Raw genomic sequence first — 23,661 nt, 5'->3', positions numbered from 1 at the left:
CACCCAAAACATCCAGAGAGATGAACCACACAGCTCAGGGAGGATTGCCATGCTGCCCTAGGAAGGCCAACTAACTCAGGTCTCTGCTGTTTTGTGAGGGGGGATGGGGTGAGCCAGGCCAATTTGCACAAAAACAGGTCCCACAGCCACATGGGAGCCCTCCGCATTCGCCACTAGCTGCTGTGGAGAAGGAGACTCCTGCCACCCACTGCTGCTTTACAAATCCATCACACCAACACCATTAAAGGGTTATTTTGGTGGATTTTTTTTTCTTTTTTTAAGCAAGCCATGAACAGGACTATTGTTCCAAAGCTGCGTGGACATGGAAACAAACAAAATGGAGCCCTGTGGATTCAAATGTGCCAAGTGTGTAAGAGGCAAAAGCTTTGAGGAAATAAATGTTGAATCTCTTCATCTCTGCATGGATCTTAGAAATATTGTAAGGAAACATAGCTTCAACTAACAAATTGGCTTGACATGTCCCATTAAGAACAAAATCACAACATGGGGAACTGTGGGTAATTCTCTGCCTTCTGTTTTCTTGGTTGTACGGTAAACTATTCTCAAAATACTAAAAAGTGCCAGAAATGACATGTCATTAGTGCCTCCAGCAAGACCTAATTTACATTCCATTACCCACCACGCCAAGTGCTGCAATCGCTGCGCATCCTAAGCAACCCAAAACACGAGCGGGAGCTGGGGCTCCCAGACACAGTCAGGGCTGTGAAGGCAACACAGAGCTTTCTGACTACAGATGCTGTGGGACCTCTTTTATGAAAAAAGCAATTCTCTGATAATCACCACTGAAGCTGCATCATCATTACTGTGAGATCTGCTGTTTTGGACCGCTCCTGTGGGGATACTGCGATGCATTTTTATGAGGGAGAGCTGGACTTCCTTCACCACTGTGGTCTGGAAAGGCTTTTTATAGGAGTCAAAGAAAAATTCACGTGGGAAGGGACCTCAGGAGGTCTCTAGGCCCACCTTCTGCTCAGAGCAGGGTCAGCCACGAGGTCAGGCCAGGTTACCCAGGGCCTCCTCAGCGTCAACAGAGGCTCCTACAGCCCTCTTGAGAACAAGGAGGATTTTAATGCCCAACCCACCGCTGGAGCTCAGTTCTCCTTGGCTTTTCACCCGCAAGGCTCCCTCAAGGGGGAGCTTGGACAAGGGGGCCTGGGTCCCACCCGCAGCCCCTGGAGTGCAGGTCTCCAGCCGCTCTCAGCTGGGATCCACGGGGCTTGGCGCGTGTCCTCGGGGACAGGTGGCCTGTAACGCCCCCGGGGAGGGAACCCCTGGGCAGGCAGCCCTGGCTGAGGGGTGTTTGCACATGGCACTGCATGGCCATCATGGGGTGGTGCAGGAGGAGGGCGCAAAGCATACGCACAGCTCTCAATTTCCAGCGTGCAGTTCTGTTGGTCCAGGGGGTACCTCCTCAGATCCATCATGCAAGCGGCTGTGGTGGTGATTCTGAAAGGGGAAAAATACATATATATTAAAAAAATAAAATAAAAAAAAAAAAGGAGGGACGAAAGGCAGACGTGAAAGGCAGCATTTGGGGCTGCTGTTTCCCTGGTAACCAGGGAGAGCTGTGGTGGGAGGGAGGGAGGTGTGTGGGGTGGGGGGCTGGATGCGGCTCACCCTCAACTGCATAGCTTAAATCTTTCGTGACTCACGTCAGCAAGGCAGAATCTTTATTAACAAGGTGGGGAGGTATTTGTGTTCCTCCTCTGTCTATCCATGAGGGAGACAAAGAAACTGGGAGTAGGCAGGGCTATGGACAGGGGAGAAGAGGAGAGATGTTTCTATTTGTAAAAGAGAGACAGAGGACACATGTCTACAAAACAAAAAATGTGTTGATTAAATTGCTCTGCAGTGAGGTATGCAGAGGAATAATTTATCATGATATCTCCCCCCTTTCCTCCCCAGTTGCCCTGATAACCCAAAGCCAGCCCCCCATCCATACCCTCCCCCCCCAATTACATCCACCTTGCAATCACCGAATGTGGATACCTGGAGCCACCAATGTGGCCCTCCCTTCCCAGTGAAGTGCATCGCTCCTGCTCCGTCAACTCCTGGCTCTGTTAACAGATTCGCTCTTGTGCAAGTGATTTCACGTTCAAGATTTGCCTAAGTTGGGAGGGGTGCACTCCCTTCCCCCCTCCTCCCCAAAATACACAGAGATTGAGAAGGGAGTCCATGCTGCTTTGGGGGTGGACATGAGAGCACACGGGGAGGGCAGAGCCGTGTGGTGCCCACAGCATGGTTTTGCACGGAGCGTACAAAATCAGTGCAAAAATTTTGCGTGTGCCAATGGCCGCACCAGCAAGGAGAATTCACACAAGCACGTTACGCATTGCACACGAAGCAGCATTGTTCTCCAGGCTGGGGTGTTTTTTTGGAGGGGGTTAGATAGGGAATGTGGGTGCGAAGCAGCAATGGAGCGAATCAATAGTTAACTTACCAGCTTGGCCATGCTGCCCTAGAGTTAACAGGCTGCCCCTATTTCTCAAATATACTGCTCCCCTCACCCTTTAATGCAGTCTTCTTCCTGTGCAATGTGTGTGTGTAGCGCTGAAGAGGGGGGAGAGACTGGTGCATTCACCCCCCTCTTTTTTCAATTAACCATCTGGAAGGCATTAATCAAGCTACACATTTTTTACTATGTAGGCATAACCAGTGAACTGTTAACGAGAAAGCTTTGTTATTTTCTGAGCCCTGTGGCCGGGGGGGGGGGGGGGGGGAAGAAAGACAAGAAAGAGCAGAGAGAATGAGATGGTGAACAAGCAAAAAAAAAAAGCGGAGCAAACCAATAAAGGAGGAAGAGACAGATCAGAAAAGGGGGTAGGTGAAGATGGACAGAAAATTGGAAGGGATGGGAGAGGAGCAGGAAAGATAAGCACTCATTTGAAACAGCAATACATTGGGGCAAGGGGAACAGAGGCAAGGAAGGCGAGCGTGCACTGCTGAGCAGCTGTCTCTTTAAGAAATCTCGTGTGCTAAATTTATCTCTCTGCTGTCTGTGAAGACTGTTTGTAGGAGATGAAGCCTTGAGGAGAGCCTTTGCCACTGCCTGCCATGCTATAAATAGATCCGAAGAGACGGAGGGAATTTATATATATTCTCACTGGGTCTAGATACAACATTGCAACTGCCCTCTCTCGGAGCAGGGGGCCTAAGTGAGCTCTTAACCCTTTTATCTGTAATGCAGTTAGGGTGTAGGAGAAAGCACAGAGTGGGAGAAGGATAACAGCATGGGAACCACTTAAAAATTATCACAGTGGCTTTGGGATTGCAAGTATTGGTTTTACAGCCTCCGAATTTGGCATCTCTGGGAGGACTGCTTGAAATACAATACCTGTCCCACCCTAATCCTCCTGGACCAGGGTACCTGGGCACAGGATGCCGTGGTGGAGGAGCAGCTATGAAGGTACACCTGGGGGTAGCTATACCTTGACAGGATAGCCCAAAGTGGCAGGTGCAGAGTCCGCCATGGTCAGGCACCGAGACCAAAGAGTCACGAACAGGTATGACTCATTCCCTCAGTGCCGCACACGGCATATACTGTATATATTATACTACACCCGTGGGAAATAGCAGCTACAAATGCATTCTCCTATTTTCCCTAAAGTGCAAGACGCAAAAATGTATTAAACGAAAAATTTCCACCCCATTTGTGGGACCCCGTGGGCTAAAACTTTTCCATAGTGTCTGTCCCAAGATTGCTGCCTGGCTGGCTAGCTTTGCCACACAAAGGACATTTAGAGGAAGCCTTTTCTGGCATGAGAGGGATCCTCTAGCCTCTCAGCAGGATTTGCTTATCACCTGCAGTGCCTGTTGGAAATGCAGAGCACGACACAGTGAGCTACGGCTACCACACTCCATGCGCCAAATCCTGCTCACACTAACAGCTAGCATAAATCCAGAGCCACTCCACTGATTTTTGCAAGATCACACCAATTTACATCAGCAGAGATTTACATCAGAGCAGAGTTTAGCCCTGTTGATTCAAAACAAAGAGAATCTAGAGACAGTAGAATGGAAAGGAGAAAAACAGATTAAGATGGCATCAACCCCCAGAGAATCAGGTAACATTTCCCCTTTCTCAGTATTAAAGGGTGGGCGTATCTACACTGTATTGTTCAGCATCCTTCAGAGACACTGCAGCTGGCTCCAGGTGCAGAACTTCTACCGATCTTACTGCAACACTGCTTGGGCAAGTGAGAATTGGGAATATCTAGCTTGCGTTTTATTCCAGAGCTTGGGCTAGCACAACTGCGCACTGCTGTCACCTGCTTTTTCAGAGCATTTCTGCTGCAGTGCCATAGCCCACAGTGCAGACGTACCTAGAATGGGACCAGCAGCATGGGAACCACCTGGATCTGGAACTCCCACAGTGTGATAAGATGTGAGGGGCAGCTGGCCTGGGGTGCTGGGTTCAGCTCGCATCCTGCCTCTGGGCTTCCTAAACTTTAATAAACCAGCCCTTCCTGGGTTAAAGCAAATGGTATCCCAAAGAGGAAGGGGATTTTTAGTTCTTCAGGTCTCAGAAGCATCCTAGACACCTATTGCCCTTTGCCATCCCCTGCTCAGGGTCTACAGGTGAACCACAGCATCACAACCCCATTCCCACTCCCCCAAGGCAGGCCTGGCTGTTGCTGCTTCATGCAGCACCCATCAACTTCAGTGAAGCCTGCAGCCTGGCTGTAACCTCACCACCCACTTGTTCCTAAAACACAGGATGTCAGTGCCCTAGAGGGACCAACAAGAGATTTTTCTAGCTCCTTTGGTGGCTGCATAATATGGACTCATGGGACCCAGCAAAAAGATGAGAGGTTCTGTTCACCTCTTACAGCCAAAAAAGGACTAGAGCAAGACTAGGGTACACCAGTGACCCCGCTGGGTCACTGCACATGCCATGCATACCTCGTCCAGAAGGCCATGGGACCAATCTCTACCTAATGCTTTGATGGTTATAAATGTATTATCTTGATATGCTCTAAGTTGTTGCATAAAAAGATGTGTTTGCTTGGCACACATGACAAATACTGCATGGGGAGGACTGACTGGATAGATGTATGAGACGGTGGCTGCACAGTAGGGGACCACAGGGTGGCAAATATATTTAAGGGCTGATAGGAGAGTAAGAGGTGAAAAAATGAGAAGAGGAAAAAAGAGTGATGACAGAGCATTGATAGAGGAGGCAGGAGTAGAGAAGAGAGACAGGAGAGCACATAGTAAAGGACAGGAGGCCACTGGGGTAACAGAACAGAGGAGAGAAGAGGGATGAGGAGAACTAAGGGGAGAACAAGCTGGGGAAAGGAGAGCGGGAGAAGAACAAGAGGTTAAAAGACAGAAAGCAGAGGAGGTGTGAATACTCACTCTGTGAGAAAGCAGATGAAGAGACAAAACAAACCATCCCCCTGTAAACAGTTTCAGACAGGGCACACTGCTTCCAGGAGGAGAGAAAAGAGAGAAAGGGAGAAAGGAGCGTGGGGGGGCAGGTGGGACACCGGGGAATGATGTCATGTTCCCTGTAACATTAAAAACGGGCACTGGAACCTGATCAGGCTGCGTCTTCTCCTTTTTTCTCTTCTCTTGCTTTTATACCCATCTCTATTCCCTTTCATATTTGTGTGGTGTGAAATTTCATCCACTTTGATGGGGATTCACAGAGACACTGCCCATCAGAGGCTTGCCTGCTTTTTGCATGATGCACTCAATGAACTAGTCTGCTTTCCCAGCCTCCCACCAGCTGCTGACCCCAGCCACCACCATCCTCTTCTCCTACCAGCTCCCCTTTACTCCCTCAATCTTTCACCCATTAAGGATTCAGAATCAACCCCCTCGTATGTCACAACCCTTCTACCTCCCCTCCCACAAAAAGGACATACTCATGCTCTTGCCCTAATTACTTCTCCTCAGGTCTTTCAGGCAGTCATGTTATCAAGCAGCCAGGTCATCTCTGCCTTGTTACTCAGCTGCACTGCTGGCAAGGTGGCACAGTTCTTCTGGGGGGAGACAGGGCTATGGAGAAACCACCATGCATCTCAAAAAAAAAACAAAAAACAAAACAACAAAAACACCAACAAAAAATAGCATGCATTCATGGGATATCAAGCAGTTCTGGTAGGCTGGTAGCTGATGAACATCCCCCTTTTGTGTCAGCACCCAGAGGACCTGAGTAGAAGCCTGAGGTAGCCCAGATACCTCACTGTGGAGAATATCCTTCAACCCAACAGACAGATAGGGACCATTTCCAGAAAAGCAGGCACTGAGCCACTGAGTCACACAGCATGGGTGCTGGGTCCCAGCTTGTTACAGCAAGGAAGCAATGCCCACCTGAAGCTTGTGTTGATATAGCAGCTGTCAGCACAGAAGCAGCAACGCAAACTCACCCTCCTATTCCACAACCAGCCTCTGAGAGCTGAGCCAGGCAGTGGGGTGGGACTGTCCCACCACATCTGTAGCTCAAAGAGTGCTCAAATTTCTCCTGCACACCAGTCTACCACAAATATTTCAGTTCCTCGCAGACATGCATACCATCAGCCATTTTATTCCCCCTCTGATTCTCTTCATTGCTGTTTACTTATTAATGGCTTCTGCTGTCTTATTTAGAATGATTATATAAGATCACAGACACAGAGCAGCATAGAGCACAGATCTGCTACTAAAACCTGCCATGGTTGAATCTCTCCTTTCCATCTTCTTTTTAGCCTGTTGCTTACTCCCTTCAGCTTCTCTCTCATATGGATCTGCCTCTAAACTTCTACTGTGAAGGTCCTCAGCCACCATTTCATCCTCCAGATATTCAACAGGCCAGGAGAAACAAACTTGCCAGCAACAAATGTAAAGGGAAAAAAATTGCTTCCCCCAAATACCATCTGATTTCAAAAGCAGCAGGTCTAGACTCTCCAAAGAGGACTGGGGTGGGAGATAGGGAAAGTTACGTACCTTGGAGGGATTCCTAAAGCAAGTGTGGTCCCTTTCTGCTTAAGCTCATCCTTTCAAAGTACAATACTAAAATATGTGCATTATAACTGTGTCTATACTAGCAAACTAAACATGTCTAGGAACGGCTTTTGGTGCCACTGTCAGTTAGTATGGAACAGCCTATGTCTATGCTTTTAAATTCTTACCCTCCACAAAAAGGGTCTGGCTGTATGCAAAATGCATATTGAGAATGGTCACCAGCCTCTGCTCTGCTGTAACTGGGAACTACCTGAGAGACTGTTAGTGGACACAGATCGAAACCATGTGACAATTCAGCAGTGTGGTCCACTGAGGTCCCGTGACCAGGAATGTTCCCTGATACTTAATTTACTAGAATAGATATAAGTCAGCATCATCTGCCGACTGTACCTTTAGCTTCAAAAGGATGCGATCTAAAATTCAGTGTGGATGAGAATAGGAGGAAAATAGCTCATACGCCCCCGCCACACCTCCTTCCTAATTCAAAGGGAGGCACAACCAACAGTTCAGGTCCCTACAGTTTTGTGCAGGTATGGATTAAATTTTAGTATCCAGCAACTAGCACACTCAAACACACCCTTGCAGGTGTGTTTGCAAAATAAATATCAAGGTTCTGGTTGCAACTTTCTGGATTTCAGATTTCCCAAGAAGCTGAACATGCTACTGTCCCACAGGGATACAGACTCCCAAAGCTCACAGCAGTTTGCAGCAGCAGCAAGGACGATATAAGCAAACGGCTTAGGTTTTGCAGGACTTGCATGGGCTAAGCTCATGGAGCAAGTTAGACTCCTAAAGAAATTCCAGTGACTTTAAGAGGAGAGAGAGAGAGAGAGGCAAAATTGCTGTTTTGCTGAATGTGGGGAAAAAAAACAAAATCAAATTCTTACTCCATACATTCTCAAGGTCAGTCATAAAAACATGCTGGTAAGTGTCATCTTCCGGCTAGCAGTAAGCACAAACTTCAAAGGGCCCAGAGGGATTTATAAACCCTTGGTGAATTTTGCCATTCTTTTAACATGATCTGATCTTTGCAAACTCCTGGAGGTCATTTTAGAGCCAAAAGCAAGGAAAGGATATGGACTACTTTTCCTCGAGTCCATTCACCTAAAACTGATTCCATAAGCCTTGGCACAATCCTGTTAAGGTCGTTCCATTTCCAAAAACATCAGTGCTTGCATAGGCATCCTTTGATAAGTAACTGTATACACTGCACTCAAATTAGGTGTGGGAGAAAAAAATAAAAGTTCTTCTAGGCCAGCACACAGGGCACCAATCACCTAAATCAACCAGTTCTTCACGCTGGGAGAATACAAAGGAGAATTGCCGTCGCTGCAAGGTGTGCTTTTCAGCCTCTTTATTCTATTCCACCTGTGCTGTGTCTGGCAAGCTGCTAACAGGAGTGGGGGGCAAGAAACATCCAAGTGGAATATGTTTAGAAAGAGGTTTATCTGCTGCAGTTGCTTCAGATAACAGTGACCTGCACTTAATGGAGCAGAAGGTCCCTTCCTTCAGCAGCACGAGGCTGGGATGAAGTTGAATTAATAGGATGGTAACCCATGATTTAAATCTTAGGGATTTGGCAAGAATAGACAGGGTCCAGCAATGGACTTGGATCAAAAACTGGGATAGGACAGCAAACAGGAAGACTAAGAGGCATTTTCAGAGCTGCTAGGGTGAACTGTGGGTACAGGCCATGTAAGCCCTTCCAGTGGCTTGTGAGGAGACGGTGGGGATCAGCTGCTTCTAGATATGCCTTGCCCTCTATTTTGTTAAGATATGGGAGATGTGGCACACGCAGCAAGTCGAGCCAGGTGCTGGTGAGGCTTGTCTGTTTTTTCAGCATTAAGGGTTGAGGAGCAGCTCTGGCTCAGTTTTAGCTAGCTCCAATTTCTTCCTCAACTTCTAAGATATTATTCTGAAACTTCATATTTTTCTTAAACTTTTTCTTTATTAAGCTTCTTTCCAGTGCTTCCAGCTAAGCACCTCATCCCAACCATGGGGGCCAAAATACACATGGGGATCTGTCCCTAACCCCAAGTGGGGAACCAAGCTCCTAATTAAATTCTCTCATTTCCCCTCACCCTCACCTAATTAACTCTTCTCCCATCCCCACTCCTGTTCCTCCACATCTTTCCACTAAGGCACTGACCCATAGTAGAGCTCCATAGTGAGAACAGTACAAATCTTCAGCACCAGCTCTGAGGGACCAGTTGACTGGACACAAATCCACTTTGTGCCCAAGCTGCCAAAGGAGAGATTTCTGTTGTCTAAACTACTGAAGGGGAGCAGGCAGAACTTCTAGAGGTAGGGTAGAGCCCAAATCACCTCACTCATTTCCAGAGAAGCCTCTCTCATGGAGGGAAGGGAAAGCAAAAAGGGAAGTAGTAGATTTCTTCTCTTCTGGCCTGTAAGATGGGAGCAGAAAATTTCTCAGTGGCCTCGCTGCAGAGAAAGAACAATTCTCCAGTCTTAACCTACCAGGCCTCTACTCTGCAAGAAATCAAACAACATCCATGGGGAGAGCAAGGAGAGAGCTGCAAATAGAAGTGGGAGAAACCAGCCAGAGAACTAGTAAGAGCTTGGGATTTGGGGAATGTAACGCAGACAGAGTCAGGTCCTGATCAAGAGGTGGGTTGGAGCTAGGACCTGTGAAGCAGAAGCCCCCCCAGAGGAGCTCTAGCATGGCTCAACCAAACAGCAGGGTGGCATGGGGCACTCTCATCCCCAAACCAGGAGCTCTGCCAGCCCTACCACCTAAGCAGTCCACATACCTGAGGGACAGAGGGGCTCTCAGATGCTGGCAGCATACCATGTTTTGGAGAAGTGGCTGGGTAGGATGCTAGACATGGCTCTGTTAGCCTGTGTCTATTCGCTATGTAAAGGGAGCTAACGGTAGTGCTCAAGTTGCTGCCTTGCCCAGGAGCTTGATCTTTCCCGTGCGCAGGTCAGCAGTAGCTTGCTGCAAGGCTAGGGCTGGCTTTCCCCAGGAGCCACTGCCTTTCAGGGAGCAGCTGACTGATGTGAACTTACCTCTCTGACAAGCAGAAACCAAGTGCTGCCAAAGCAGATACACTTAGCTTTTCTTATTTTTAAAATGCAAATTTTTAGTTGTCAGAAGTATAACAACTCATTTTCCCCCTTGCTTCAAGCACCGAACATTTACACTGATGAGGATGACAGGGGTCGGCTTTCCCAGGAGAACGCTCATCGGTCTCAGTGCCCTGCTTTGCCTCAGCACCTTTGCATACATCCAAATTGCACTGCTGTTGCCTTGTCTCTAAAACACAGCTCGTTGCAGTGACTATCGTGGGCACGAAAAAAGCAAAACTCACACGCACACCCCCCACCACCACCTTCGCAGGAGATCCCTTATTCTCTCTGCACAGGAGAGAATTTCTCTCCGTCATCAAATTCCTCTGCAGTTTTTCAGTTGCTCAGTTTACATTGTCTGGGCTCCTTGCCAGCCAGGCATCACATCTCACTTGCTGTCCACTCAGCTTCGTGCCTGCTTCCCAGCATCCCAGCCCCTCCACTCCCCCTGTGAGCTGGAGGATGCAGTTGGAGCTCCTCAAAGCACCTGTTTTGCTGGAATTCAGTTCTGTCCCTAAGTAGAATTAAATCAAATAGCTTCAAGAGTACCCTGAAGGATGTTTTTAAGCTCATTTCAGAATGTGGTTTCAGATTACCATATGAGAATTTCAGCATTGTTACAGATTTTCTATTTTTAGGTCTTTGAAAAGAGCAAAATATTGATTACATTAGCATTTGACAAGCATCAACTTGTTTCACCACCATATGAAGGCAACATGGTCTAGAAAAGGAAATAATCTCAGTCCATATTATATACTAGTTGCCTTTAATGACTTCAAATGTAAAAATTCAGAATGTAAAGCTTTTTGAATATTACAGCAGGGGTGGGCTAGACAGTCTCTGGAGGTCCAGAGAAAGTCTTTGATGATTCTGTATGATACTCAAACGACAGCTGTGGTAGTACAGACATCCTGAAATAGTGAGGGAAGTATTGACATAAAAATGAAAAATTCTCTGCATAAAATTAGGAGTGAAATGTCAACATTTTCTGAAACATTTTTTCTTAAATGAAATATTTCTCCCTAATTTTTTCTGTTTAAAATTTGATGAAACCAATGCAATTTCTGACAAAAAGCCATTGGGAGGGAAATACATTAAATTCAACTGGTTCTAGCTGGCCTTTCCTCACTATTTTATCTGCCTAGCTCCACTACCCTAACAACTGATAACTTTGTCTTTGTGGGTAGCTGCTTTAAGCCTCCCTTCATACTGCAGGCTTTTTATATTGCTTTAGCACTTTCCTGCTGTGTGTCACAGGTGACACTTCCCTGTGCTTGACAGGCACTTTTAATTCCAGCAAGGTGTTTGGGGGCTAGACAAGTTCAGACGCAATCATGCCAGGTTATGCTTCCCTAAAGCCCTGACAGCTCAACTGGGTTTGTATCCTCCCATCACAGCCTATACATCCTTGCCGACCGCTTCTTGTTCATGGAGATAAGAGTGCCTTCTCGACTGTATCTGGGCTCAAGGCCCCCATTTGGCCTTCCGGGATTCATGCCATCTGCTAACTCATACAGGAAGGAGCTAGGAAATACCAGTCCCAACTCCCATCCATGCAGCAGCCCCAGAATTGCCTCCCCTGATTCAATCCATTGCTGTTTATGCATCCCTTTTGTTGGAGACCTGGCAACCAGCTTTTAATCCAAGCCCAGTGTGAATTAATTTTGGAGTAAGCTTTTGTATCGCATGCTTTCCTAAGATGTAGTTATATTACATTTGCTGCACTCCCTTCATCCACTTATTTGCTAATTCTGTCAAAAATAAGCATATGCTTCTTCAACACAGAACTTTCACAATGGAGCAAAGTGGAGGAAGAAAGGACTTCATTTACTCATGGAAACAAGTTATCTGAAGCCTGATGTTGTCTCATTGGAGTCAGAAACAAAATACCCGTCAACTTCTGCATGAGCTAACTTGAACTTTGAGGTCTGATCCAGGGTTTGAGGCTGATCCTGCAGGTTGCTGGAACACGTGCTCAGAGCCAGGGCCTGCCAGGGTGTCATCTTCCCAGGTCTCTGACATCAGAGACTGCTGGAAAGAAAAATGACTGTTGTGCCACAAATAGCATGATTGAGTCACTTTGCTACAGGATCAGCTCAAAGGAGGGGGAAGTGACTAGCAAGAAGGTAGCAGGAGAAGAAGCAGAGCTGTGGTATCTTGCTTGCGGAAAAACAAAGAAGCAAACAAATGAGGAGAAACAGAAATTGCCTCCTTTGGCCTTCTTCCATCAGGACAGCTCCATTTTAAGAATCCTTCCAGAGGACGCTAGAGAAGCCAACAAGAACAGGGAGGATCTGCATTTTTCCTCCTGTTTGCAGGACAAGCATAGGTACAGTTTTACAGCAATAAAGGAAACACAGGCGAATATATGGTCACTGTTTTCTTACCTGCTTACACCTGCTGTGCATGTGTCTATGTATTATTGAATATATCACAATTATTTGCACCTGCAAAACTGCTCTTAGGACTCCTATTGTCAGCAAAATCACAGGTGCAGGAGTCAGTGCAGAAAGGAAGCCCTAACGAAAATGTTGCCCATACCCCTACGAATAAAGCTAGAGAGAGTTCTAGCATTCAGGGGGGACCTGGCTTGTCCCTCAAAACCCAGCATGCTTTCAGGATAGGAAATGCAAGCCACCTTGACCTGAGGTACGGCCCCAGGAGCTCCCACTGAAGAGAAGAGTAGCTGAAATTGCTCAGTGCTTGGTTTTTGCAATTGCTGTTTTCTCCAGGGGCAAGAGAGCAGCTTCCAGGAAAAACAGCCAACACAACACAGGCAGCTCTTACTACAGCCATGGAAATAACAGGGACAAAACAGCTGTCATTTTCTTCATTTTGTCCTGAATGCAATTTTCCTCTTGTCACACCTGTCTACACAGGCCATCCAAAGAAGTGCAGAGTTCCCCTCTCAGTGCTGCCGTGACCCCAGGGACTGGTCCTGCCATGGATGGAAGGGAAAGGTACAGGAGGTGCTTGCGCAGGCTTCCTAGCTGGAACTAGCGCGAGTGCAAACTCTCCAAGGACTTCCACTGCTTGTCACCTGTGCTGCAGGTTTCACACCACTCATTATTTGAGCTGACTAAATTGAAGTTGATATTTATATACAAGCGTTTCTGCTTCTTTTGCTGTGCAGGTGTACGCTAAGGCTTCCTGCATGCTAGGGGAGGCAGCTCTTTGCTCAGATGGGCTAACTCAGCAACAGAGAGCAACCTGAGCTTTGGTGAAGCACAAGTTTAACATCTCTTTACCCCTCCACCCTGAGTGGCTGAAGTTAACGTTCCTACCTGCCCCAAGTCAAAGCATTTTCTCGCCCTGCCTTTGCTCTTGTTTTAACACAAAATAGGAAGTCTGTGTTAGTCATCTGGGTGAAGGCTACATGTCTTTTGCTGTGTAAGCAAAGCTTGCTCAGGGCACCTTCGCAGTACAGACCAAACAACATCACTGTGGTGGTCAGGGTAGAGACACCTGGATGCTCCTGTCCCAGGAAGGGAGAGGCAGAGCTGGGACAGAACCATGGAGTTGGGCTTGTCGCACCTTCTGCTGTCTCTGGGCCTGGAGCAATGGGCATCCGCTAATCGGAAGGACAACTAAGGACAAACGTCACCCCATGTACCCCAGCCTGGTCCTCAGCAGCAGGAGCTGCCACTGCTCATTCGGCTTTCCAGAGCTCTGCCATAGGGAAAATATTGAGCACAGCCACCTTGCTGCCCCAGCAGGATGGTGCCCCGGGCAGCCTTCTACTTTGTGATGCCTACATCCAGCCCTACCCTCCCAGAGACAGCCCTGCTAGTTAAAGAGGAGGAAATCATCATAAAATCAGACTTTGCCACAAAACACGAAGCAGCAGAGGAGCTGATACTGTAAATGGGAAGGGTGGGTGTACCCTCTCTGAGAGAGAAAGGTCTTTCCTCCCCCTTTGCTGCACTGGGATGTAAGCCCAGAGCTGCTATCGCAATCATTTGTGAATGTGGAGGCAGGTCTAAAAGCCAGCTGTGAATTTTGGTAGTCGAAAAGGAGAAAAAAAAAAAACAAAACTGTGAGAAGTACAGCTCAAAGCAGACAAATAGGGGATTGAGAAAATCACTGCCTAGATTTCAGCTGTAGGGTCCAAAACCTGCATCTAAATCTTACCTACAGCTGCAAACTTCCCTTTTAGCCCTCTGCTCCTTCCCATTTAACTTTCCTATGTACCCCGGCATTTCACACATCCAGATAATAAAGTAAGGCCAACCTTTGCCACCTCCATTGCACATCAGCACAGCACTTTCAAAGGCTGTGAACTTGGCTACATTAATTTATTCCAGACACCACAAAAAGCCTCCTCACTGAGGATTATTTCCCTACCAAATATCAACTTTCAAGCCTCAATCTTTAGAATTGCTCTGGTAAAGACAAGCGACATTTTTCAATAGTACAAAAACATGCCTCCTATCTCATACTCAAAAATGACTAAAATGATTTGACTCAAATGCTATGAAATTCAGCCCTACATACCAGGCTAATGAAGTCTCATCTCCATAGGCCAAACTTGCAGAAAATTATAAACAACTTAAAATGAGTTTCAAATGGAAGTGTTATGCAACATGAGTGACAGTGACCTGAAATGCACAGAACTGATTATTCCCATTTCCCATACTTGTCTATAGCCGTATGGGGAAACAACCATTTCCAGCTTGGAGAAAGAACAGATGCTAAAAACTGAGTAACATTCGAGTACCTTTTGGTCTTTTTGATCCTTGCCTGTGCTTTAAGAAAATGCCAGAATCTCTTCAGAAATAGGTGAAAATTTAAATGAGATGTCATTGTTCTCAGCCACAACCAACAAAAATTCCCCTCAGACTTACCTCAGGCCATACAGGACAGTCCCATCAGGATGGAGCCGAATCATGCGATTCTTCACTGTCACCCCATGCAGAAAGGACTTCTTGTCGTTCAGGAAATAGGTATCAGGCAGCCACAACTGGTCAGCCACCCTGTTATCCAGGGTCAGGTTGAGAGGAAGGTCGCTATACGCTAGGCGTTTGTCCCGCCAGCTCTGCTGGAAGTACATGGTGATGGTGTAGTCCTGGGAGAAGAAACATGCAAATGTCAGCTTGGCCTCAGGGTAGGAACATAACTCTCAGTCTCTTCACTCCTGCTGCTGCTGAGACCTTTGTAGGTGTGCAAATTCTTTGGCACCCAAATGCTCAAGTCTGCACCTCCATAGGCTATGAGAACTATGCTTTGCTCTGGGGAAAAAAGGAAACAAGCCTTAGCCTTGTAGGGGACAAAATGACATTACATGCCTCCAATTAAGCACACATCCAGTGGAGACCCAGAGGCCCTGAATCAGTTTGTTCAAAGATACAGTATCACAGTACTGTACTACAAGAACAATTATTTCCTCTTGGATATGCTAGTAGGACAGAAAGGGGTTTGGTACACATCAGTGACAGAAAATATTGTCACAACAGGTCTTAAATAGGCTAGGAGTCAAGATTCTTTTGCTACAGGGGAAGCCTGAGTGGCTAAAACAGAGCTAAGAAAATAAGGTTGTAGATTAGGAAGTGTGCAGGGTAAGCAGTGGTCTCAAGTTCTGTAAGGCTTGGCAGCAAAAGTGTCAGTAATTTTGCACAAGTCCTTAAATAAAAAAGCATTCTGCAAATGAACTTGTACAGTAATGCCCTGAGCTAGGGGATACATTATCTCTTCATAAGCAGATACCTACAGTGCCACAGGGCTCCTCCTGACCATGTCAGCCTGTACAGGGGGCAGCAAGCCTTTTTCTGCTCCATGCATGCAAGCTCTGTGCAAGGCACTGGTGAGGACCTCACATGTGCGTCAACAGCTGGGCTGAGCACAGAGCCATGCTGCCTATCTTCTCCCACTGACTTCACTTGAAGCCAGGTTTATTCAGCATCTCCGAAAACAAGCTCAAATAATCCCACAGTATTGGTATGCCAACTTCGGGTATCTAACTGACTCAGAAATCTAGACCCACACGCATATCCAAAAGGTCACAGAGTAAATCCTTGGTGGAGTCTGGATATAAACGCTGTATCTGTCATCTTTTGTATTGTATTGAAAAGAACAAAAACACAGTGACAGCTTTTTGGCCAGGAAATTGTTTTGCTTTGCTTTTTAAACGGCTGTTAAATTCTTGCCTCAGAAGCCTGACAGACCATCTTTCAGAGACCCCAACATTTTCTTGTTTGGTCAAGACCTTGCAAAGGAAAACATCCTCCCCACTACCCCTCCCAAGGGGTTTGGGCCTGCATTGCAGTGAGAGCACAGAGCAGAGCGTAAGTGCTTGAAGCCTCTTACCCTTACCGTACCTGCTCTTCCCTCCTCCAGTGACACTCGGCTCAAAGGCAACCATTTCCATCCTCCCCCTCCAAGAGCTCCACAGCACATTGCAGCAAGCTATATCACTGACCTGCATTTTCTTAATCCCTGACAGAGTTCTGCAACACCTCTGCCCTCAACCAGGCTACCCTCCTGTCATTGCAGGCTCCAGCCAATCCCCAGGAGTGGCAGACAAGAGGTTGCACTGACCTCCAGAGGTCAAAAAAGGGTGAGCTGCTTACAAAGTAGAGGGTCAGCAGCACCCAAGAGATACGCCTTCTAAACTCACTTCTTATAGACTTTCAGGTTTGATGGGAACAAAGTCAGAAGGGTATAGAAGTAAAAGCCTAGATCCGATCCAGTGGGCTAAGGATGCTCCCCAGGTACAGAGACCTTTCTGGGGAACAGCAGCTAGCCAGGCCCTGGGTTGAGCCCTCTCCATTTCTCCGACTGTTCCTGGGCTTCTTTACACAACACATTTCTCTGGACAATGATGAAGTCTGGAGCACTTGATAATCATGGCCCATCTTGTATCCAATGCTGCCCTTCACCCTTTTCTCTCCCCAACCCCTATTTGATGTTCTCCTGCTTACCCTACCCCATCCCTCAGCTCTGTCAAACAGTGTACAGGATTTCTAGGCAGAAGCAAAATAGCTGGGCAAGTGTCCAATACACAGAGGTCAGAGTCCTCCCTGGGAGGAGAGGTGTCACTGATGTACTGACGGGTGCCGCACTAAGTTCAGGGAGGAGGAATGCTCTGCCTCTGAGCCCCTGGAAGTGTCCATACACAGAGCAGGGGACCAAGAGCAGCCCAGAGAAAGGGGTCTCTGGCTGTCTTCAGAAGAGGCAGTTATATGACCCACTACAGTAGGTGAGAGGCACCAGTGCCCAGGAGAGAAAGTGCCCTCCCTTCATCCCCACATAACCTGTTCTGACAAGTACAAAGTACATCTATGCCCCCGCTCCAGCATCACCATCTACTGGCAGGCAGCTCTGTCAGTCCCATTGGTTCTTGCCCTGCATACACATCCATGCCCTTCTCCTCCCCATCACACATAAGTGGCCAGGCTCCACAGCTGATGAGATGATCTTAGTCAAAGCCTCCCTTTCAGAGGCAGATAAAATAGTAATCAAGAGTGACATCGTTCTTTAGGAGCAGAACAGCCAGACAGAGCCAATGCATGCAGTGTTTCACAAGTCCAGGAATCAGAAGTAATAAGCCTGATTTTCCTCCAAGTCCTGAATGATTATCCCTTTGTTCTAGGGTTTTATCTGCCAGTTACGCTAATACGAGGCTTTCCCAAACCTCCCAGTAACCATTGACATTCACAAGCCTACTGTTTCCACCAGTATGCCACAAGCTGGTTCCCAGCCTCACCAGCAGAGAAAAAAAAATCAGCCCCTTTACCAGAAGGCTCAAAGAAAAACTTCAAAACCAAAGAGGCTGGGAGCCCATGGACCCCTCCAGTTCTTTCCTTCCAGCTCAGCATCGAAGCATATTAGTGGGACATCACAGCTAAGCTTCCTCAGCTGCCTGTGCCAGGGATAAGCAGAGGAGGCCTGTCTCTCCAGACATGCATACTCAGTAAGCAGTTTTCTCCACTGGTGCTGCTGCTGGAGAAGTGACCTGGCAGTGGAGACAGAAATAGGAATGTTTCCACACCCCTTCAAACACTGTTATCAGCAAACTAGGCCTTTTCCACACTGCACCAGTGCAGCACTAGTGGCAACAAAAATGCTTCCAGGTTTCCTATTATTGAGCCTATTGGTTCTTTCTAGAGGACTCTAGAGGTGCTCAGGAAGGGCAAGTCTGACTCAGGCCTGTCATTGCTGTGGCAGGGATGGAGAGCTTTCCACTCCAGTTTGCTCTGCTGAGAGCACTGTCTGCTCTCTGCACTGGGGGAGGAAATGAAGGAGCTGCACTAGGAGGGAGCGCACATGTACCAGGCCACCCTGTGCAGCCTCCTACTTCATTTGATGGTTGCTGGGAGGGGAGATGCAGATGAAGGGGGAGACCACTCCTCATCAGATGCTCAGTGCAAGTTGCATTGCAGAGACCTTAGAAAATCATTCATTATGAACTGAAATTTCAGTTTGAAAAAACACTGAGGCTGGGACAAGCGAAGGGGAATGGATCTACTCAGAAGTTACATGCCTCCATACCTGGTCCTTCTGGATTTTCCACCCCCAGGAAAAGTAAGCTTTCCAGAGACACCTGCAACCTTTCTCTAGCCAGGCTTTACTACTGTAGCTTGCCTTGCCATGTCTGCCCACTCTTCCCCTGACCAGCATCCCACTGCAGGAAGCTGAAATGCTGCAGTCAACAGCCTTGCAAAGAGAGCCTCTTTCGGACCCAGATGAGCCTTGCCAAGTCTGTCTGACCTACAAACCCCACTCTGCTTATGCTAAAAGAGCATAAGTTGCTCCTCTCCCCATTTCCACCAGCACCTCCACTCCATGGTGGACAGCTCCCTTGGTTTGCTCCAGAAGCCAGCACACAGTAGCTCACAAGTTGCATGTCTCCCTGCCGCTGCGTCCAGCCCTTTTATTTACCACAGCACTTCTGTGCTCCCTCCCTGCCTCGTAAGGCTGCCTCATGGCCCAGCCGCGTGTGGGGCCGTGCTCAGCAGTACGGCTCCCGTTCAGCCTCTCACAATGCCGAGATGGCACCTGAGCCTGCTGGAAAGGTTGTCAGCATGACTGTCCCAGTGGGATCCCCCCACATTCCTCCATTCAATCTGCTCCAATGAGCAGCTCTGAGTGAGCTGCCAGCTCCAGCCCTCCTCGCCTCCCCCGCTCCCCAGGCTCAGGTTTTGCAAAGGGTTTGCTCTCTCTTTTTCTCTCCGCCTTCTTGCCACGTGTGATGCACGCACAAAACAGAGGTGAGAGCAACACATGGAGCAGGCAGACATTTGTGTACCAGAGCTGCCCCCCTCCGAGGAAGCAGGACAACTGGTTTAGAGACCAGTAAAAGCTCTGGAGAAGGATGAGAAGCTCACTTGGGGGCCTCACATGCTAAAACAACAGTGCATCCTACCAGCTCCTGAGCACAGGGCTGTTAGCATCCATCTCCAGTCAGGGAAAGGAGGCTGATAATTACAGTCCTGTCAGTTACCTCAGTCTTTCCTGAAACTCAGCAGAGATTCCAAATCAAAGATCACATAAGTGAAAGGCTGAGATGTTGACACACAAAAGGCAAAGAGGAAGATGTTTCCTGGAGAACCACAAAGGCAACAAATTCACAGTGAAACATGCACAGGTGTTCTCCAGCTTATCAAGGGACATGGTAGGTATGTCTAAAGGAACAACAGCCGGGGCAAAGCAAGAAGGGAAGTAGGCTGGCACCATCAGTTAGAATTCAAGAATGAGCATCCATCAGTTTATATCCCAAACATCTTTGTTTTCCTCTACCATCCAGGCTCCTTATCTCCTTCATACAGTGCTCCTTTGGGAATTCAATGCTCATCCCTCCTCAGAGAGCAATCTTTGACTTGCCCTGGACCATTCCCCATTTGTGCTGCATGTGCACTTGGGGAGCAGAAACAAGCCCTCCTGCCACAGCAGCCCAAAGCTGCCTATCAGACCAGAGGAGGATGCCAGATCTCAGCCCAAGGAGAACAAACCTGCTTGTGCAAAATCTAAGGAGCCCAAGTCAGTGAGAGGACATAAGCTTCCAGGAATACTTCAGGTTGGGGAAGAGAAGAAAGGGGACTAATAAAGGCGAGCTGGGACACTCCTTGTACTGTGATCACAGCGAGGCCCCACTGAAGTACTGACAAACCAGAGGGCAGGAGGAAGTTGGAGTGCTTGGGGTAGCAGATGCTCTCTGGAGACACCAGGACCCAGGGAAGGTCATGGGCATGTGGCCACTTCCTCCCTGGGCCAGCCACATGCCTTGAGGAATATCCAGGGATGTGTCCAGACCACCAAGAGAAGTGATACCTTGGGGAGTCAGTGGAGAGGTGGAGATCAGAGCTTTCTGATCAATAGACCAGCACAGGACAATGAGGGGTTGAGCAGAAAGAGAGTTAAGGCACCTCAATAACAAAGACAGCACTTTGCAGAGAGCAACTTCAGTCTTCTACTGAAAAGCCACCCAAGGCTCACTGCATCTCCACCAGCCCACAGACATGTGCCATGGAGAGCCTGAACTGCTCTGAGATTAAAACTCAGGGTTAAGTCCAGGTCAGATCCAAGGTCCAGATCTGAGGTCCAGAATGTGAACATTCCATCCTACCTGATGCATAGGGGAATTACAGACTCTTACACTCAGGCAGCTCTTCAGCCATGTCATACCTCCACGTGGCTGTTTCCAGCCTGACAAGTCAGAAGCATTTGCTTTCAGTACCTGAGGGTCCCAGTAAGCAACAGAACCCAGATGGAAATCCTCGCCCTCAGAGCTCCTTGTCCAGGTCAGACAGGCTACTCCAGGTTTGCTCCTACTACTTTAAACACAGTGACACACACAGTCTCCGGGCTCAAGGATGCCTCTTTGGAGGACAGTATCATGTGCATGTTTCTGTTCACTGCAGACAGAGATGGGGACCCAGAATCAAGGGCTTCCTTTTCCCCCTTTTCTCCTGCCTCATCTCATGTGAGCATGCAGACCACAAATACGCCATATGTCCCAAGTGGTTTTCCTCGCAAGAGCACTTGGTCTCATCTTGGAGATACACACAGCTCTACTGTGTCAGACCAAAAGTCCTTCTACATTAGTATCCTGTCACCAGTAACAGTCAAGACAATAGCAGGAAGAAATATAAGCAAAACAGCATGTATGTTTTGATACTTCCTTAGAGTTCTCTCCAGCTATCTGAGGCTTACAGATCTTGCGAGCCAGAGATAGTATTCTCTTAATTGAAGATCCTCAGTTTCTCTTCTGAGAGTGTCTCAACTCTATTCAGCCTTTGGCAGGTGCAATCTTGTGGCAGTGAGTTCCACAGTTTAGCTATTCACTGTATGTACACCACTTTAAAACAGATATATAAATGATATTGACTCTTCCCTGATTCCCTGTAGTGTTCATATTGCAAAATCCAGTAAATAATCCTAACTCTATGCTACTCAAGGTTCTAGAGTTCCACCCTTATTTAGATACTTGAGGGCTACTGAGCAGAGTGGAAATAACTAAATGCATTCTCAAAAGCAGTAGGCAAAGCTTTGATAGAGGCAGGAAGCAGCAAGAAGCAGCAAGATGGGAAAGAACTGTTGTATGGGTTAAATGCAAAATACAGACAGAACCGAATGCCCACGGTATCTGACTTTTTGCAGAACAGACTGAAGACAAGGTAGTGGAAATAATTTTCCACAGAGCCTTTGGAACTGGCTGCTATGAGCACATTGAAGTCAGGAGCTTAGCAGTACCCGGAAGCTCTAGGCACTAAGGTGGAAAACATCATCATCTGAGTTAGAAATGGAAGGGATTAAAAGGAAAGAATAGCTCAAAGACATAGAGCCTCCTGCTGCAAGGCAAAAGCTCCAGCTTCTAACAAAAAGGCACCAGAAGCAACCTTCCTGGGCAGGCTGCTTCACAGAGGCCTCTGCACAGCTCCTTGGAGTCATGGACCGTTGGCAGGTTGGGTCAGACTAGTTTCGTCTGTGCTCTGACTGTGGAGTCCTCAGTACTAAAATAAGCCTCTTGCCCAGAGACAAGAAGTGTGCACACTGATTGGGAGCTACAATAGACTCAGAAGCCAGGATTAGAAATGGAGGGAGTAATGTATATGAAACAGCATGTTGTGTCTTTACTCAGAAGACAGCATTTCTGGCTATACGGATGTCTCCTTTGCTTAGTCCATTTTTGTCCATGACAAATGACTCTGATACCTTCACTTTCAAAGCTTTTCCTAGAAAGGTAGCTACTCCAGGCTGCTAGTGGAGGTTGCATTTCACCAAGCACATTTGTAAGCTACTTGGAAGCAATAACTTTTCTGCAAGGGAGAGCGCACACTACTCTTTTGGTGCTGCATTACTTGGGACACAAGGGAAAAAGGAGATTTTGCAATTTACCTCTCTAGTCAGCTGTGCCATCTGACTTTTCATCCCCCATTTCCCCTCCACCCCGATTTCGATAAAGCACCTCCTTTTTAAGGGAGAAGTCACCAAATAAAAGTCCTACCCCATGCAAGCAAATGATATATGGTCTCCTTGTCCAAGATCATAAAAGAACATTAGGAAAGCCAAGATGCTCTGGAAAGAGGAGAAAAAGATGGAACATCTTTGACTTGGTGAAAACCAAGCTGCCACTGCCAGCCACTAATGAACAGTTTGTTGGCTTCAACTTCTTTGATGATTAAACACCAGCTCCTGTTCCCGTCATTCTTGGGAGAGAAATTAAAGGACAAAGGAGTCCTTAAGTATGTTTCATTTTAAAGAGGGGGTAGGGGAAATAAGAGGAATTATTTTTAAGGGTAGGAGACAGGACATGCTTGCAACCAACTGCAAAGAATCGGAGCAGTGTAATACATACAGGAGAATGCAAGGACAGAGCAAGAGGGCCACAGTTCTTACATGAGCTTGCTAAGTAAGCAATCTGCTTTGTCCTCTTAATGGATTGTCCATTTCTACCCAGACAAGATAAATCAGTGGATTCCAGACCTTAACTAGCACCAGTGAATCTGACATTAGTAAAGACACGATAGAAATCTTTTCAGCTCTAAGACAGTTCAATCTGTTCAGACTCTCACCTTTGCCTAGGGCAGGAGGCAGCAATCCTGGTACTTACTATGTTTTCCTTAGGGAGAGTGTTGCTTTAATTTCTCTTTTGGTGACTGAGTTACAATTCTGAAGTTCTGCATGACAACTGTTATAATATCAGATATTGCTCTTCTCCCTAAGCTTCAGCCCAGCAGGTGAGAAACTCAGACTCTCTTCCTACCTCTCCTCCTTTTTAAGGGTAACCAGATGTCAGTGCTGAGTTGGGGATCACGAAAGGCTTTTGACAATGCAAGGCCCTTCCACCTGCTATCTCTCTGCCATTAATGCAAGGGGACAAATGTACTGGTCTCTAGGATATGCTCTGTGCAGCAGGTCTTTGTGCTCATGAACTGATTTTCTTATAGGACCTGAAAAGTAGTTTTCATGGAGATATTACCCTCACTGATTTGATCTACTTTTGTAGTAATTTGCATGTGTTTAATTGCTGAATGCATGTCCAGAAACTGGGACAGATACCAGCTGTATTCTCAACAGGTATGGGTGTGCAAGTAAACTGTCACTTTGTTGCCCTATTTCTCTCCTGCCCTGTCCCTTCACTGCAGCACCTGGGTTGGTGCTGAT

General features: G+C 47.3%; 1 protein-coding gene across 1 annotated transcript in view; it reads right to left on the bottom strand.

Moving 5' to 3' along the window:
• LOC106498558 (gamma-aminobutyric acid type A receptor subunit theta) overlaps nt 1-23,661 on the bottom strand; it is a 77,611-nt gene that overhangs the window by 9,170 nt on the left and 44,780 nt on the right. Inside the window, exons 4-5 of the mRNA XM_013959820.2 lie at nt 14,904-15,124; nt 1,385-1,467 (exon numbers count right to left, since the gene is read on the bottom strand). Coding sequence (XP_013815274.1) covers nt 1,385-1,467; nt 14,904-15,124 — 304 coding nt within the window. The remainder of the gene's footprint in view (nt 1-1,384; nt 1,468-14,903; nt 15,125-23,661) is intronic.

Source organism: Apteryx mantelli, chromosome 13 (assembly GCF_036417845.1).
Source record: "Apteryx mantelli isolate bAptMan1 chromosome 13, bAptMan1.hap1, whole genome shotgun sequence".
In the NCBI taxonomy this organism is placed as follows: Eukaryota; Metazoa; Chordata; class Aves; order Apterygiformes; family Apterygidae; genus Apteryx; species Apteryx mantelli.
Note: the sequence above shows the minus strand (reverse complement) of the source record. Positions and strands in the feature narration are given on the sequence as shown.